The following is a 17,558-nucleotide window of genomic DNA, read 5'->3' on the forward strand; positions in this document are numbered from 1 at the left end:
ATAAGGGGAGTGAAAGGATCTGAATTCAATATTGTACTCAGAACTGACAAAGTAGTAAAGAAGCCTTTAAGAAAAATCACTTAAATCACTGCTCGTCACAGTGGAGCTTCTCAATAAACAGCAGTCTGTATGTGGTCAGATCAGGTCGCTCCCAGTAGCCGGCGTGTTTAACGGTATGAGAAGGCATCCTTCTCATGAAATCTTCCCAAGAAAAATAAAGGCTACAGAAAAAAAGAGATTACAGTCCTCCCAGTGTTTCTGCCCTGTATTAAAAAGAAGTCTTCTCCCTGCTTTCACATTTATTCCTATTGATTCATTCTGTCTGTAGCAGACTTGAGTATTCACGTCTCTTTGTTCCGGTTGTCGAGGGGGGTTTGCCTACAGTGAATTATGAGCTTTTGCTCTGTTTGCAAGGTTGAACAGTGCACAAGGCCCATTTATTTGATAGTCATGCTTTAAATATCTGCACAGAACAGCAATTACAATAACTTCTGTATAGGCATTTGAATAGCTGGAAGCTAAATACAACACTTCTAATCTGAGGCTCTGGATAAATTAATGCTAATGAAACAATGCCCCCTTGATGATAGAGGAGATAAATACAGCTCGACTGATATGTCTGTGCGTCAGATGACGGTGCTCATCTGGGGCTTCATCTTTTTATTGCGGCGAGGTTCCTCATCAGCTCGTAATGTTTGTTGATTTGACGGATGTGTACTTGATTCCATGTGATTTGATTACTCGGTTAGCAGTGGGCCTTGTTTGAACATCGGCCGGTTGAGGTGCTGATTACGAGTGTGACCGTATCTCAAAGCTACGAGCTGAGTGACAGCCACAAGGCACAGCTGAAACACTGATGACCCTCGTTAATGGTGTATGACCGTTATCTCTGACTGTCGTCCAGTCCGGAGGTTATTCTGTCCCGCCGCTGTCCCTCTCGCTGTTATCCTGTATGTACGGGCGAGCCGGAGCGGGTTTGATTTGCACACTCACTCCAGTTCTGCTCCGGAGTTGGCGCGGCCACTCAAGGATGATAAAATACAGTGCTGGATGGGAGCTGGGAGCCGGCAGCCGCGGGCTGTTCACTAGAGGATTTTAATTTTGTTTTCCTCTCACTCCCTTCCTCTCCCCTCTTTCCCACATTGTTTGTGCATTCTTGCGTGCATCAGTGTGATTACAACAGGGGAAGGGGAACATTTGCGGGGACATATATCACAGACGGGCCTACAGATTCTGCACTCTCAAAAGCATCAATTAAAACCCAAACGCCTTAAATGTGCATGAATCTAGGAATTATTTGCATGTAGGTTGCATAAGTGTTGTTGCAATTCATCATCATTACCATCACTGAGCGTGTAGCATATCAGAGATCAGCAGTGTACTTGTCCTATTTTATTTTGCAGGCCTGATAACCTTGCACCCACTGTGCCGGTGTGAGATTATGGATCAAGTTTAATTGACTCTGGTAATCTGATTTTGGCATGGGGACGCAGGATCCTGGATTAAAGATGTAACTACAACACAAACAGGGGATCACGGGCATGTTTAGCTGCTGAGGCCGGGCCACAATGGAGGCATGTTCAGACCTAACATGCCAGTGCTAATCCAGATTGGGCTAAAGCTAAACTACCCTGTATGGTCATAAAGTTGACTGGCTGTAATGAATTGCACTGTCAGAGTCGCATTGCCCTGCTGCACAGACACGGTAATAAAGTGGCCACAGTGGTGTGATGTGATATGATAGCAATAATGATAATAACTGGAGTGGAGGAATCACATTTGAAGCTGGCTGCTGTTGTCCCCGGGTGACATTCTGCGAGGAAAAGTACAACAGGAAAGAGTTGTTCAGAGCACGCTGCGAGCTACGCCAATAGTCTATCAGTCATCGTGACAGCCAGGTCAGCGAGGGAATTGCAACTTCACCGGCTGTATCTGTTGCACAGCGCAGGGAGATCTATACATAACTTAAATATAGTCCATGTAAAACTCAGGAGGAGTAGACATTGAGAGGCACAGATATATAATTTTGCTTCAGAGAAAGGTCTTCATTGGAAAACAACAACTTCAGGTGAAAAGCTATTGTACTTGAGGCAGTGTTCAGTATACTGTACAGTATATTGTGCATTCATCTCAGTTAAGCCTTCCCTTCTGAGCTCTGCAGTTCACCTCACATCACCCCAGGACCACAAACGCTGCTTCTATGGAGCCATATGAACAATTTGTTCAGGGCACCCTGTAGTCCACCTCGCCATTTTTCTCTGGGCCAGTCCATCTGCTGAAAGGGACAGTCTCCCTTCATCCTTCTCCCTTTCTTCCACTGTCTTTTTTTCCCCCAATGTCTGCCTGCTGCACGGCCTTTTCGAACCTTTATTTATCCAGGGGAGGGTTCTGCTGAGCAAGCATGTTCTTTTGCAGCTTTGCCCTTCTTCACTTTTCATACTATGCTGCTGTATACTGTATGTATCCCATAAAATGTCAGTTCCTCCACTTTTGGCCTCTGAGCAGCTGTTCCTTGCACAAGGGATTGTACCTCTGTTGTAGTTGTTGAAGATGGGTTGTTGTGCTTTCACTTTCAGCCAGTCTCCCTGCCAGTCCTCTTCTTCTCAAACCTTTAGGCTACTGCTGTTGTTCTTTAGCTGGTCTGGAAGCTGCCAAATCCACCAGCACTTCTGCTTGAAACATTGTTTAGCGCACATCTCTGTGCTAAAGGTCTTCAAGATTAAAGAGTTTTTATTGTCATACGCTTAGTAAACAAATGGTGACACTCTCATTCTGCGTTTCTTCCGTTTCAGCCAAAAACAAAATAATAAACATATATTAAAAGGAGCAAAAAAAGAGTATACTATATATTTATGAGGAAGGCTGTACTGAGCAAATGAAGACATTGACTGATGGTGTGTGTGTGTGTGTGTGTGTGTGTGTGTGTGTGTGTGTGTGTGTGTGTGTGTGTGTGTGTGTGTGTGTGTGTGTGTGTGTGTGTGTGTGTGTGTGTGTGTGTGTGTGTGTGTGTGTGTGTGTGTGTGTGTGTGTGTGTGTGTGTGTGTGTGTGTGTGTGTGTGTGTGTGTGTGTGTGTGTGTGTGTGTGTGTGTGATGGTCATTCATTCACAAGTCTGATGGCCGGTGCACAGAAGCTGTTCCTGGGTCTAGTGGTTCATCTCCCTGATGGTAGGAGTGTGAAGAGGTTGTGTTTGGCGAGTGGGTCGTGTCCTCCAGTCTTCACCACCCTCTGGAGAGCTTTGCCAATCTGTACAGAGCAGTTCCCAAACCACCCTGTGGTGTCAGTGCTGAGAGTTCTCTCGATGGTACCCATATAAAGGTTGCTGAGAATTTTAGCTGGTATGCTGAACTCCCTCAGCCTTCTTAGGGCATACGAATGTTGGTTTGACTTCTTTACCATTTGAGACATATTGTGAGACCAGGTGAGATCCTCGCTGATGTAACGGAATCCAAAAGCCCCCCCCCCCCCTCCCCATGTGTAGTGGTGTATGCTGTTCCCTCCCCCGTCTTGGATCAAAATCATTTCTTTAGTCTCCTCGATGTTAAGATAATATTTTTGTCGTGGTACCATGCTGTCAGATCTTCCACCTCCCTTCTCTACACTGTCTCATCACCTCCAGTGATCAGTCCCATTATTGTAGTATCATCAGCGAATTTGATGACACTGCTGGTGGTCTTGGAGGCCACACAGTCGTACAAGAAGAAAGTGTAGAGCAGGTGGCCGTGGGGGGCTCCTGTGTTTATGGTTTGAATGCTGGATGTTCAGTTGCTTATTTTGACAGACTAAGATCCTCCTCTTAGAAAGTCCAGGACCCAGTCACAAAGATCTGAGTGTACGGACCTTGTGGTCAGTTGCGACCATGGTCAGTCCTCTGCGGACCTGTTTGGACATAAGCATACCAGAGAGGACTGAAGGTGTCCGCTGTGCCCGTTTTGATGTGTGTCATGACAAGCATTTTATGCCATCCACCGCAATTGTCGTCAGTGCAAGGGTATTCATTGAGACAGGTGACTGAGCTACTCGGGGAGGTGGATGATCGAGGTTGTCTTGAAACAGGTGGGTACTGTGGCTTGTGAGAGTGACACAAATATGTCTGCAAAGACATCAGCCACCTTGATTGAGGAAGCTGAGTGCCCACCCGGGGATGTTGTCTAGGCCAGCTGCTTGGCGTGAATTGATACTCATCTGGGTCTTGCTCACTTCTGCCAGTTAGACTGTGAATGATGCGCTCCATGCGCTCCCATTACCACAACGCTCCTTTGTGGCTCAGTTCTGAGGGCTTCAAAGTGGGCAAAGAAATCATTCATCTCACCTGGCAGAGTGTGATAGCCGTTGATAGTGATCGGCAGTGTTGTACTAGCAGTCCAGCTTCTGTCTGTATTGTCTCTTTGCTTCTTTGATGGCTGTAGATAGGCCATACCTGACCTCAGTGACCTGTTCCTCAGTGTCCCCAGAGGTAAATGCTGTGGAACAGGTGCGCAGCAAAGACCACATCTCAGTTATTCAAAGGGCTTTTGATGGAATATGTCTGGATGCATTTTTGTGGGTACAGTGTTCTTAGCGCAACTACTCATGTAGCTGGTTACCCCCATAGTGTATTCCTCTAGATCTACAGTACAGTCCTCTTGAATGGCAACAGCTTTAAACACTTCGCAATTAGTTCTGTCAAAACAGTCCTATAGAACCTGATGTGTCCTCAGTGCACACTTTAACACAATTCCCCACTGGAGGGGCTGACTTGAGGATTTTTCTAAATGCTGGACATGTGTTTAGACCTTCAGAAGTGAGGGCATGGAGCTGCCTTATAAGGAGCCGTCACCGCTGTCCGGTTCCTTTCAGGATTTCCCTTCGCATTTTCTGGAAATCCTGGACCTGAGCATGACGAGCTTGTTATCGAGAGAACGCTCATTCGCTAGCAGTAGGCTGGGTTCCAGTGTCCGGCTATCTCTTGCCTTCAGCCTAGCATGCACCTCTCTTGCCTCTACTCTGCTGCAGTCAATCCTTCCCTTGACTGTGGTTTTCACTCGATGCTGGTGCCACTTGGCCTTAAATAGAGTCCGGTTCCAAAAGCTAATCCAACTCAGACTCCAGTAATGTTTCTCTGCTGCGTGTCAGCACGTATGTCCCTGCACATTTAAAACAACTGTGACGGCTAAAGAACGTAGTAGATAACGCCGGGTGTGGGAGGAGCAAGCAGTGACATGTGCTTCAGCAGGCACCATCTTGCATTCGGTGGGTGGCGGAATGTGCTAATATGTTGAATTAGTGTCACATGATGAACAACAACATTTCACCACGATTTAGTATTGTCACCTTGACGACCAAACTCTCCTAACAAATAAATACATTCAATTTGGAGGTTTTGAAATACAAAACGACTGATAAAACTTCAGCTCCAGGATCTAAGTTTTCACTTAGGACTGCAATTAATGGACATTTTTATTGACAATTCATTTTTCAATAATTTTTCAAATAACTAATTAAGCATTTGATGTATAAAGTATTGGAAAATAGGGAAGAAATTGCTCATGTTGTCAACCAAAATTGGTGCTGTTTCGTTTATGATTAAAGGATTGTCAAATTTACTGCAGATTGTTTGGCTGCTGATTAACTAATCAACAAATTGTTTCAACTCTATTTTAAAAAATATATAGTCATCACAGAATAGAAAGAAATTAAAGTGTTGAGTGATTTTCTGATGTAATGATAACAATAATAATACTTTTCTTTCATTCATGTATTTAAAATAATATGTAATCCCTTGACTCATTATTGAAATTGTCTGGTACAGCAGTAAATCCGGACCTCAGCATGCCCCGTATTCAGATGTCCTATCCCGGATCAGATATGAAGACCTCTCCTGGTTGTTCAGCTTTAGTAACACCTGATTTTAAGCTCCTCTGTCAACAGCTCAGCTGAGATGGTGATGTTTATCAGACTTGGTTCGGCTGGGTGCTGGGAACAGTACATTCTGGTGTTAGCAGAGCTTTTAGGCTTTTAATCAGCATCCAATTTGCATAGTGCTAATTCCAAATGTGTTTCAAGTATCAAGTGCATACACTGGGAGACAGTTAACAAATTAGGCATGTACAAAAATGCTTGCATGTGTGCTGGAATTGCTTAATTTTCGTCTGTGGTGTTAATGGACAGTACCGTGGCACACTGCCATGTTAAACAGAAACTGAGGAGCTGATTGGAAATCCAAAAGCCTGAAAAGATGGTGGATGATGCCTTAAATTAATGCATGAATTATGAAATACTGTCAATTCTCCTAAAAATTGTTTGTAACTACTAATAGCATTAAAAGTTGCTACTCAGCTAGTGTTGATCAATGCAGTGTCAATATACTACTTAGACACCTCGAAGATGCATGACATTGAATGGATTATGTTAAAAGCAGCTCAGCACACATATGTGGGCCCGTGAGCTCTATTTGTTGGGTGAGAAGTGGTTAAAGACTCAGCTGGCTATAGACTGACATTCTCAGCCAACATTGTAAGCCCGGTGATGATGATAATATGTCCCAGGAGACCGTTCGACTTTCTCCCTAACACCTAAAGCCATTAAACCGGAGCTGCCGTCACTCATCATGTGACACTTAGCATCCCATTTAACCCCTCAATATGCTGAAGCATGTTTTCGTTTTTTCCAATGCAGTAACTGATTCCTCAGGAAATGTTTTTGCTTTGACCTTTAGATAAGTTGAAAAGTTTGTGTGGGATTGCATTTTTCATGATCTAAACTCCTATGAGGTGTTGTTTGCTCTGTAAGTACATAAATCAGCTTACTGACTTGAAAGCTTCAGTTCAGTAGGATTTCTGATGCTTCAGGCCAAGATTTTTTTTTTTTTCGGCAGCATCAATTCATTGAGCTGTAATGAACACTAGTTTTCATTGTCCTCCCATGACGAGGGCAATTCTAAATAAATCATCCCCTCAAAGTCTTTAGCAAATTATGTGAAGCTGTTGGAATTTGAATGTTTTTCATGTTGGGGTTTTTCCCCTAAAGGACCTTTTTTTAAATCTATTTTCTGTCCGATATATGTCTAATTGCAGACTTTTCTCCACTTCTTCCCTTCTGTCCAAGCTATAAGCTGCAAAGTTGAATACTGTTTGTCTGTATTTTTACAAATCTGTGTTCGTGCTGATTTTTCTTCCAACACTTTTCAAAGTTAGCCAAGAATAGTTTTTCAGTGATATTATGGTTGGTGTTAAAGCCGTTCTTCTTCATTTCTGTTAAGATCATGACTGTGTTGTCGCTACCAATGACAAACCTACAGAGAATTTTCACAAGAGTCCAAAGTTGGCCCCATCTCTACAGTGCATTTTAGCATCTTACAGCTTAATGTTTTGGTTTAATACCTCCAACTGTTTTCATGTTATCTCATTCTCTCATCAGTCATCTGCTGTCAGTCAAAAACCTCTGATAAAGCCACTGTAGGCTACCCTGGAGTAAGATAAACAATGCAGTTGTTCATTCAGTGACCTTTCTTACTCTGATAGCTGAAGATTTTTAGTTAAATCATTTAAATAAAACTTTATGTCTATGGTTTAGCTTATTTTTTGTATTTGTCAGTGCCCTCATTGCTACAGGGGATACACTTACAAAGCCACATGGACACAATGCAAACACCTTCAAGTATATTGAATGTTAGGCATGCTGTATGAGCAAAGATTGAATAGACTCAGTGGTGCTGCTGTAGCTCACTGTCTCACATCCTTTCACTGTGAGGTAACTGTGTATGTTCAATGAATGTACGCTACAGTGAGTGTGAGTGATACTCAGCAGCTCAAACTGCTAGAATCAAGTCCAACAGGTTCAAGAGTAATGGTGAACTGAAGATCGGTAAAAAGGGCATAAAAGTCACTAAAAACCAGCTTTCATCTTTGATATTAAGTGAGGAATTTTTTTAAAAATATCAAGCATTATAAACAGAGTTTGGCGTGTTCATCAAGTCACTTTAGTTCTAGAAGCTGGAAATCCACACCATACAGTTGTGTTTCAGTTCAGTGAGTGGAACTATGTGGTCGGAGCTCTGGTCAAGCACTGAACGATTCAATGAACGATCTTTTAAATGCTCTGATTTGATTCTGAACTTCAAAAAGAGCTGCTTTGCAAATCACTACAAACCATACTAGTAACAAAGTACCAGCAACAGAGTGTTATTGGATGAAGAAGTCAGATACAGAGTGACTACAAGGATCTATAATCACTGCAGATCATAATGTTTTGGCTCCTCATTGTATGACTTCACTAGGCTCTTGTGAGTTTTTGTTAAAACATATTTTAGTACTTCAGAGGAAATGTATTCTAAATTTAAAGATGACAAAAAACAAGTTAACAAAAAAATGAAAACCAATTTTAAGAATACATCTAATCTAAGGAAAGATAAGTGATATCTGGAAAGTGGCACAACTACATCTGTCGACTAAATCATTTGCATATTTAAAGGTCACATTGCACTCAATTCGATTCACAACTTGAATAAACAACTTCAGCTCACTTTTCTTTTTTTAGATACACAGGAAAGGCTTATTAGACTCAGTGATGTGGCTAGACTGAGTGTCTCCTGCTCTGCATCTCTCCAATGTCCCGTACCCGAAAGTTTCCACCTCAGCTCGGGCCATTTTTCCACAACTGTGCTTATAAGTGCTCAGTTGCAGGTCACGACCCCTTCGCAGGCCCTGACAGGCTCGTCAGCCTTCGGGTGATCACGGCCTGAGAATATCTCACTCGGCTACTCACCGAGACAATGATGGAGTCAGACAGCGTGTATGTGGATCACTCTCGCAGACGCACACTCACACACAGAGCTGGCGGGGTTATGGAGATAAGGTGTGCTTTATTTAGCAGCGTCGACATGACGGAGGGCGATTGTTGACGTCACCGTTGGCTCCACACCTGCCTGTGGCACGGGGCGAGGGCGGCCGAGTGCAGGAGGAGTGAACGCAGTTTTATCTCTAAAGCTCACAGATACAGTGATAAATTGAAGTAGGAAGAACTGGGAAAACATTTTCCTTGAGGCATCTTAAAAGTGACACAATGACAATAATGCCAACTAAAATATGTACAAATATTTCAAGGTGTGGCGCATCCCTTTATTATCACTTAATGAACCGTTTTCATAACATTACTTTACAAAAATAAAAAACAGAGCGTAAGCTGAGCCACGTGGGAGTAAATTGTACGACTGCTTATGTCGAAGTAAAACTGCACATTTTCATCTCATAATGACGTGTCGAAGTAAAAGCAATTCAATGGAGGTGGCTGCATTTGTGCAAACTGAAATAGCTGCTAATTTACAGGGGAAACTGACCTGCACACAGTAGCACCTGTGGAGTTGAAGCCCTGTCGGTCCTCTGTTTAAAAAAGATGGATTTTGGTCTAAAATTCACATCATTTTGGTGATAAAAAGTAAGAATGAAGTGTGGAATTAATACTTTACTTGTATAATACTTTGATAATAATAATCATAATTAGGGGAACTGGCTCAACTTTCCCCAGGCCTTTTGGCAGAAATTACCCCACTCTTGCCATTTTAACAAACTTTTATCATTCAACAGTTTAGAGTTAGCATCATGGTAACAGTGCAGCACTAACACATGAGATTCTTTTAAACTTTTCTGTTATTGTTCAGAAATTAGAATCATGACTCTTGAACAGAAAACAAAACAAAAATCCAGGGGCCTTTCTCTATCACAGGGTGATTAAATGGATGATTATTCAAAAAATGTGTGGTCACATGACCAATTTTGTCTGTAGTTTCCAAGTAGCAAGGGTGGCTCAACTTCCCCTGTTCTCCCTGCTGCAAAGTTGCCCGTAGTCTGAGAGTTTTAGGTTGTCACACTGGGAGCTGCAAAAAGTCTGTCTGCAGACTCCTTGTACAATAAATTACAAAGCACATGGACTGTGATGTTGGTAAGGGCTTAATGTCTGTTAGCGATACGTCTTTTAGACACAAAAAGCAACTTTTTTTTCTGTTTGCCTGGCTCCTCTCCATTCTTGTTTTGCTCTTAATGCCGGCAGACTAGGAAGCGTATGCTATTGTTGCATTGAGTCGCCGCGGCTAAGAGTGTCAGCTAAATGCCTGGAATGCAAAATGTAAATGCAAAGGGTGAGTGGGGGAGGAAGAGCATTCGCTCGACAGGGCTGTTACTCTTTTATGCTGATTTGGACGGCGCTCTAACTCGAAGACATTTCCTTGACACTCATTTGTATTTCGCCTGCATATCTCGTCGGCGCAGTATATTGTGCCCGTGCATATGGAGAGCTTTATCATCCCCCGTCTTCAGGTGGATTGTTGGAAACGCTGTCACCGCTCCTGCTCACTGATTGTTTTGTTTTTATGATACTGTATTTATGATGCCTTTTGTCTGATCTCCATTTTGTTTTTTTGTCTTTCTCGTCTTCTACCTCAGGATCTGAAGAAGGTGCTGTCTTTCCCCCCTTACCCTGGGGAGTTTCTGCACCCGGTCGTGTATGCCTGCACGGCGGTCATGTTGCTCTGCCTCTTCGCCTCCATCATCACGTACATAGTGCACCACAGGTAAGCCCCAAAAAAACGCCACCTTGATTCTATTGAAGTTTACATTTAGGCTTTAATCCTCTGCCGCCTGCCGCGTCTTCGTTTCAAATCACACCCATTAACTTCACGTCTACATGTGGATCCAGGATTATGTTACGTTACCTTCATGGTTTGTTTTGGACTCCTCTGTCACAGATCCCGGGCTGACGATGGTGTGAGTCAGATGCTTTAGGCCTTGCGTAAAGCACTGCAAGCCTGTCTGACTAAGAGGATATAAAACACATACACAAACACAAACGTGTGTGTGTGTGTGTGTGTGTGTGTGTGTGTGTGTGTGTGTGTGTGTGTGTGTGTGTGTGTGTGTGTGTGTGTGTGTGTGTGTGTGTGTGCATGCGTGCCTGTGTGTACGCTTTTAGACAGTCATAGCAGAAATAGATGCGTCTAATGGATTTCTAAGGGGTACTTAGACCACCTTTGTTCCTTTTATTCCATATGGAGATGAGGGCAGTGAATGCACCGTGTGGTTTTGCGCTGTGGCATCTGTCTGCCTTTCCTAGGTTCATCTGCTGTGGATGCTTTTATTAAAGCAGGAGGGAGCCTGACTGGCATATTGTTTCAGCACACCGATTCATCATCTGTTGTTCCTGCGGAGTATCAGTCACTTTATCATGTCCGTGGCATTAATGTGCTATCATTGTAATAGCTTTCCATCCATTTTAATATTAAGGAAGTAGGAAATAACTCAATTGTCACATTTTCAACGGATATTGTTTCATCTTTCGACGATGCACAGTTAACTGATATACTCACATTTAGATTTTATTTATGTTTTCTTTCTGTTCATTCTGTGACTAACGTGTTACATTTATGAAAGTGTACATAGGCGCTGCAGCGTTTGCAGTTTATATCCATCTGTGGCACCTGGGACGGAGACTGGGCGCGTCCTCCTGCAGTCAGACAGTGATGACAGCATCTGGGGCTCCAAACAGCAGCATCACTTACCGTAATCTCGCTCTGCAGTATTGACGTTTGAGGGGAAAACAGAAAACTGCAATAGATGCAGGAGGCTGCGATATTTTTTGCGAAATTTAATGCAAAAAAATAATGTGCTGCCGTTGTTTATGGGATTTAAAGACATATGAAAAGGGTAAAGGTGAAAATCTACCCAAAAAACCCTCGACCAGGGGACTTGTTTTTGACGTATTAATACAAAAACACATTTCCCCAAAAATCTGTCTTTTTAAAATGAATAAGCAGCAAAAAAAATGTACATATAGTGCTGCAAAGAAACAGTTATGAGCATTGATTCTAGCTGATATGTAATAGATACATTAATCAGCTGTTTTACTTGGCTGTCAATCACTTGGAGGAGCAGGAATACCTGTGTTGTAATTTAAAATTTAGTATATTAACTTGCACTTCATTGAAACTTATATTAATATTATGTATAGACATGGCTGGATTTAACTTCTCCGTCTCAACACCATAAAAAATATGTAACAATACAATTCCGAACTGCCATTTACTTTGTTGTTAAACTAATTGCTACTACTCGCCTGGCTCGCCGACTGTCGCTCACAGCTTCAGTTTTCTTCACTGTGAATACAGTCTGGGAACTCGGGTGGTATTAGCGTTTGCACAGCAACTCTGAAGGGCGGAACAATCAGCGACCCCTGTCTCTGGTTGACCGTGTTTGTCCCGCCCCTCCTTTATTGTGATTGGACGACTGGTGACAGAGACGAGTGCACCGGAAAAAAACACAGAATGTTCAGTGCTCGGTGCAAAATAAACGCTCAGCGCTTTGTCAATCTGCTGCAGTTCATTAAAACAATTTAAAACGTATGCTGTTCTGAGGAAAAGACACTTTGGTGGACACGGGCTGTTGGTAGTAGCAGCGGTGGCAGAGTGTTGGACGGTTTTAGTGCATGCTGATTGGTAAAAATGAACCCAAGGTCTACTCCCAGTAGGACGGAAGAAACGATTATGGAGCGTTGCCAGACCCATATTCACGGAATGAAATTGGGACTGGTTTGCACCAGGCTATGTTACTACACCCTTGAGAACAGAGAGAATGATCAGAAACCAGGGTTAAGTGTCAAAGTCCAACATTGTGTTGAGGTGTTTGGTACAGGATGTGATGTGGTGTTTATATTGGAAACTTCAAACCTGACTGGAATCAAGAAAACAGTCATTCATCACAAAGTGCTCTTTAGAGCGAGACGACAATAATTCCAGTCCAAACTAGAGTGAGAAGGAGCCCATATTTAAGATATGAAACGGAGTTTTTGTGCTGTCTGCCTCACACAGGAGGTTTGGAGGGGTTTCTCTTTCTACAGCGCTCACATTAACAAACTCCAACACCTCCTCCCCCTCTGCACTTCCCTGTAGGCTCTCCCCTGCAATAAAATGCATCTCTGTTTAGTAACACTTTCAGTTGTGTAGTATCACTCCAGCTGACTGACGGTATCCAAGCCGTGAAGAGCTGGAACTGCGTGTTAAATGGGCAGAATGCAGGAGAGGCACCGTGTGCAGTGTGCATGTCGCAATTTGTCACTTTCTCACTTCAGGTCACAACACACACACACACACACACACACACACACACACACACACACACACACACACACACACACACATAAATATATGTATACGGTATGTGCTGTTTGTCCTTTTTTCCGCCAGCGAGATAATCCGAGGCAGAATCTGTGATTATGGGTGCAGTAGTGATGTATGATGTATATGCCAAGCAGAAAACATACTGGTGGGCATCATGTCTTTGAACCCAAAAGGCTTTGAACCCAATTAGCACAGTTTGCATCAGTTGGAAAGCACTGATACCATACAGATACTGCTGAAGACAAAGGAACTTTACACTGATTGCCAGTTACGTTCTAGTAATCAAGTTCATAAACATCTACTCAGATTCCTATTAACCACTCTGAACCCCACCACTAGTCAGCAGGTTTGAAAGGCAGGTTTTTGTCACCAAAATGACACCATTAATCAGCCAGGAACTGTAAAAATATAAATTATCGTTCGGTTTTTACATTTCCCTCAGTCCTTAAACTAATCATGTACCCCAAACGCTTCCATCAGAAAAAAATAACCGAATCTAAACCCAACAATGATATTTAGTCAAAGTCACTTTATTCTGCATGTCTCATTTAAAATTTAGACAAAAATAAAGTGTTTACATCATCCAGATTCTGTAAAAAAAAAAAAAAACACAAAAATTCTGCGCCTCTTACCACAACTGGGAAGGATTGAATGACTTAGCTGATATCAACAGTGATGTGACAAAAATTCAGTGAATTTTCAACTGAGCTGCAGGCTGGAGCACGATGCGAAATAGGACGGAGAGCAGAGAGCTTTGTAGTGGTTTTAAAAATGTAAATAGTTCAATATATAAAGCATGAAGCCCCCAAAATCTGCGAATTATAGTTACACAAACTGAGAGCAGCCAATACAGTGAGACTTTATGTTGTACAAATTTATTAAAACAGAAAGACATACTCTAGTCAATGGCCTAAAACAATAGCTGTGTGGATGCAGTCCAATTCCTGATGGGAATTTTTTTCTGGAAATCTTTAATTATTTGTTGCTGATCCAATAATAAGAAGGGGAAAAAAACAAGAAAAACAAACAAAAAAATATTTGTATTAGTTTGTTTTACCTTTTCCATACATTTTGTGACAATAATAAGGAAATGCGCATCATAAATATTTATTCAAAGCAAACAAAAACTGCCACGTGTTTGAAAATGACTGCCATCATGTGTGTTGCCTGGAGGTGACTTTTCAGTACATGAAGTTGAATCAGACATTATAGATTTACAAGCAACAAAATGAGAAATTTAAAGCTGCTTTAGTAAAAAAAAAAATTTATTATTATAAATCAGATTGATATGTGTAATATGAAAGGGGTCACTTGTAGGACAAATTCACAGAGAATTGACGCCCAACTCCGCACTTCCTCTTCAGCTCTACAGAGCTGTGTAATGCCTTTAAGTTAATTGTTTCACAGCTTACATCCTCATTGTTATGGTTCTGTCTCCCAGCTCTCATCAGCATCGTTTCCAGCTGCACCCAGCAGCTGTTGCCTGGGAGACAGCTCTGATACGCCCACTGCACAAATACCTGCTCAGCACCAAACGTCAGACAGGTGATGGTAGCAGCTTGCTACTGAACATAGTGCCACATTTGGCAGCTAACAAGCCATATATTTCCCTCTGAACTGAGTGGGGACCAAAACAGAGCTATAAATATGAGACTTAAGATTTGTCAGAAACATGACTGACTCCAAATTAATGCTATTGTTACTCCATGCATAAGGGTTTGCTCACGCTAAGTTTTAAGGTTTGTTTGTGAGAGATTTGTCCCGTCGTAGGACACAGTTCATTGCACTGAACATAAATTATATTATTTGTATTATGTGTTCTTGATTTCAGCCGTATAACCTCATCCTGTCGCTGCCACGTTGCCCTATTTTCTCGATCATAATTAACATGCATCAGTATGCAACCAATTTCATCTCGCCGTGTGCCGTAGCCTGTTGTTTATGGGACTTCAGCAGCATCTTTGGATCGTGGCCGCCACCAATCAAACGGCTCTGCTCAAACTACTCATGGTATAATGTGTTGTATTACATTGTCCATAGCTTTATTGTCCCCTCTATTCTGGCCGAGCGGCGGGTGCGCGGTGAGAGAGCAGATGCAGAGTGCAGCCGGTTTTATTCCCCCTTCGCCTCCGGGACACGAGGATGTGGAGGGTTTCCAGGTTAATGTACTTGACCCAATGAAAGCTTCGAGCAGAGCCTATGAAAACCCCCTTCCAGGGAGGCCACGAGGCGGCCTGATTTATGTCCTCTTTGCTGGATGGAGTTCAGTACCTGGACCGCGGCAGAGGCACCGACGACAGCAGCTTTAATTCTCCCTCCCTTTTTTGCAGAGCAGCGAAGCCCGGCCCCAGAAACGCCTCACGGCTCACTGCTGAGCCACTGCTTCATCTACAGTTGGCTCACGTGCGGCCGGGGCTCCTCCATTTTGGGGACTGGAGATTTCCAGCACAGGGTTATATAATTTCAAATGGTGACAGTGACTGTACAGCTGAAAAGGAGGGGGCTGACACAGGGAAGTAATTAAAAGAAAAGATGGCCTGCTAATTCACACCAGCTGACAAATATGTTGGTCTTTGTCTGACCTTTTTAGCCTATTTTCTAACACTTGGATGGAAAGCAATAACGTGGGTTAAGTGCCCTGCATGAGGCTCCATAGACCCACATATAGCACAAGGTGGACATGAATGCATACATTTACATTGTGAAATCTTCAATTGACCCAGCCAACCAGAAGCAATCTTGTTTTATTCCATCATCAAACCAGCAGAGTGATTCCTATTTGTGAGCACATACTCTTGCGTGTACAGTATGTGTGGCAGTGGGTGTGTGAGAAGGTTGTATACTGAATAACACATTGAGTTCTTATTAAAAATGATGCAAATATGTCTTAGCCTGAGGTCCATGATTCTAAAATATGTATTTATGCAGTTTGTAGCAAGAAGTTAAATTCAAGTCATCCTTTTTTTTTATGTTATAGTCCTTATCATTCAGCGTGTAAGTATCACTTTCTTTCCAGTGTCAGAACATTCCTGTAGATATTTTTCCTCTGAAAGTTCAATCAGATTGAATTTAAAAGCAGTGTGTCACTGAGATCTTTGAATGTTTTTGTTGTTTTGGCTTTTTCACAAAGGAAATCTCACAAGGACGCGTTTGCCTTTTATACAATAATCCACACAGAATGAAATAAAAGAATACAAAGAAAAACAGCAATTCACTGCTTTCATTGCTGTTCACTTGCTTTCATAAAAATGAAGAAATATTGAAAAGTAAAAGTGATGTTCTTTCAATAAATATTTGTAAGTCATTTTTGGTTGTTGTAATTTCATATTTTTAATTAATGACTTTCACCAAAACAGTATTTTCAATTGCGGTTAAATTAGTTGCATTTAAGATTTGAGTTTATGTTGTGTCCCATGGTATGCGTGTCGGCAGATCTCCCAGCATGCACTGGGGCCACAGAACACTTCTAATTCTAATTTCACTTATGCTGATGTGCTGCTCTGCAGTGATTTCAGTGTTCTACAGTTCCATTACTATAATACTGTTGCTCATTAAGAGTGAATGCAGCGAGGCCATGAGCGAATGTGTGAGCATGGTTGATGATGAATGATCGTGATGTTGCTCCTCAGTTTAAGAACATCAGTGCTGTCCCAGTGTGTGCCACTGTGGAGCAGTCAGACACAACACCGGAACAACTCACAAAAAGCCGGGTTTCAAAGTAGAAAATACTAAATTATCCTCTTTTATATAGTAACAACCAACAAATAGACGATTTTAAAGAAATACTTTGCTGCAACTCTGCTGAAGGGTTTACTTTGACGTATTCTATTATTCACCACATATATTGGCAGGGGAGTACGCTTGTTTGTACTCCTCACTCTCTATGAGCAGCATCGCCGGGCTCTCCTGTGGTTGTTAATCTATATGGCAGTAGCAAGGTAAAAGAAAAAAGGTCAATTTAATAAGCCCTTGTAAAAGTCTGGCTTAAATCATAAAGTACATGAGCTGACTGATGGACAGTGTACCTTGAAAACCGAATCTCAATGAGATTTTATGATAAAACACACAACACTTCAGGGTGCGGCATATTCCTACTAATTATTTTGTTTGTTTGTTTGTTGATCTTTTTGTTTTGGCAGCGCGATCCGCATCAGTCGGAAGGGATGGCATATGCTCCTCAACTTCTGTTTCCACACGGCGCTGACCTTCGCTGTGTTTGCCGGCGGCATCAATCGAATCAAATACCCCATCATCTGTCAAGCAGTAAGTGCATTCCCTGTTTTTATTTCGTCCCACCCCGCAAGCTCTTTCAGAAAATTGATTGTGAATGTCTTTTCAGGTGTCGGGCCAGTGGGCACGGCGTGTGGACGCACACTAACCCCAGCTTTGTTTTGTCTTTCATGCTTCAGCTGCATGCA

General features: G+C 42.4%; 1 protein-coding gene across 2 annotated transcripts in view; it reads left to right on the forward strand.

Moving 5' to 3' along the window:
* LOC138615978 (adhesion G protein-coupled receptor A1) overlaps nt 1–17,558 on the forward strand; it is a 174,119-nt gene that overhangs the window by 134,058 nt on the left and 22,503 nt on the right. For both annotated transcript variants that reach the window (XM_069689899.1, XM_069689900.1), the window contains 2 exons: nt 10,418–10,545; nt 17,280–17,403. In XM_069689899.1, the coding sequence (XP_069546000.1) occupies nt 10,418–10,545; nt 17,280–17,403 (252 nt within the window). The remainder of the gene's footprint in view (nt 1–10,417; nt 10,546–17,279; nt 17,404–17,558) is intronic.

The sequence above is a fragment of the Brachyistius frenatus genome, unplaced genomic scaffold, assembly GCF_029030835.1.
Source record: "Brachyistius frenatus isolate BFR_SWC_R1_liver_20210118 unplaced genomic scaffold, ASM2903083v1 Contig_8, whole genome shotgun sequence".
Taxonomy (NCBI): Eukaryota; Metazoa; Chordata; class Actinopteri; family Embiotocidae; genus Brachyistius; species Brachyistius frenatus.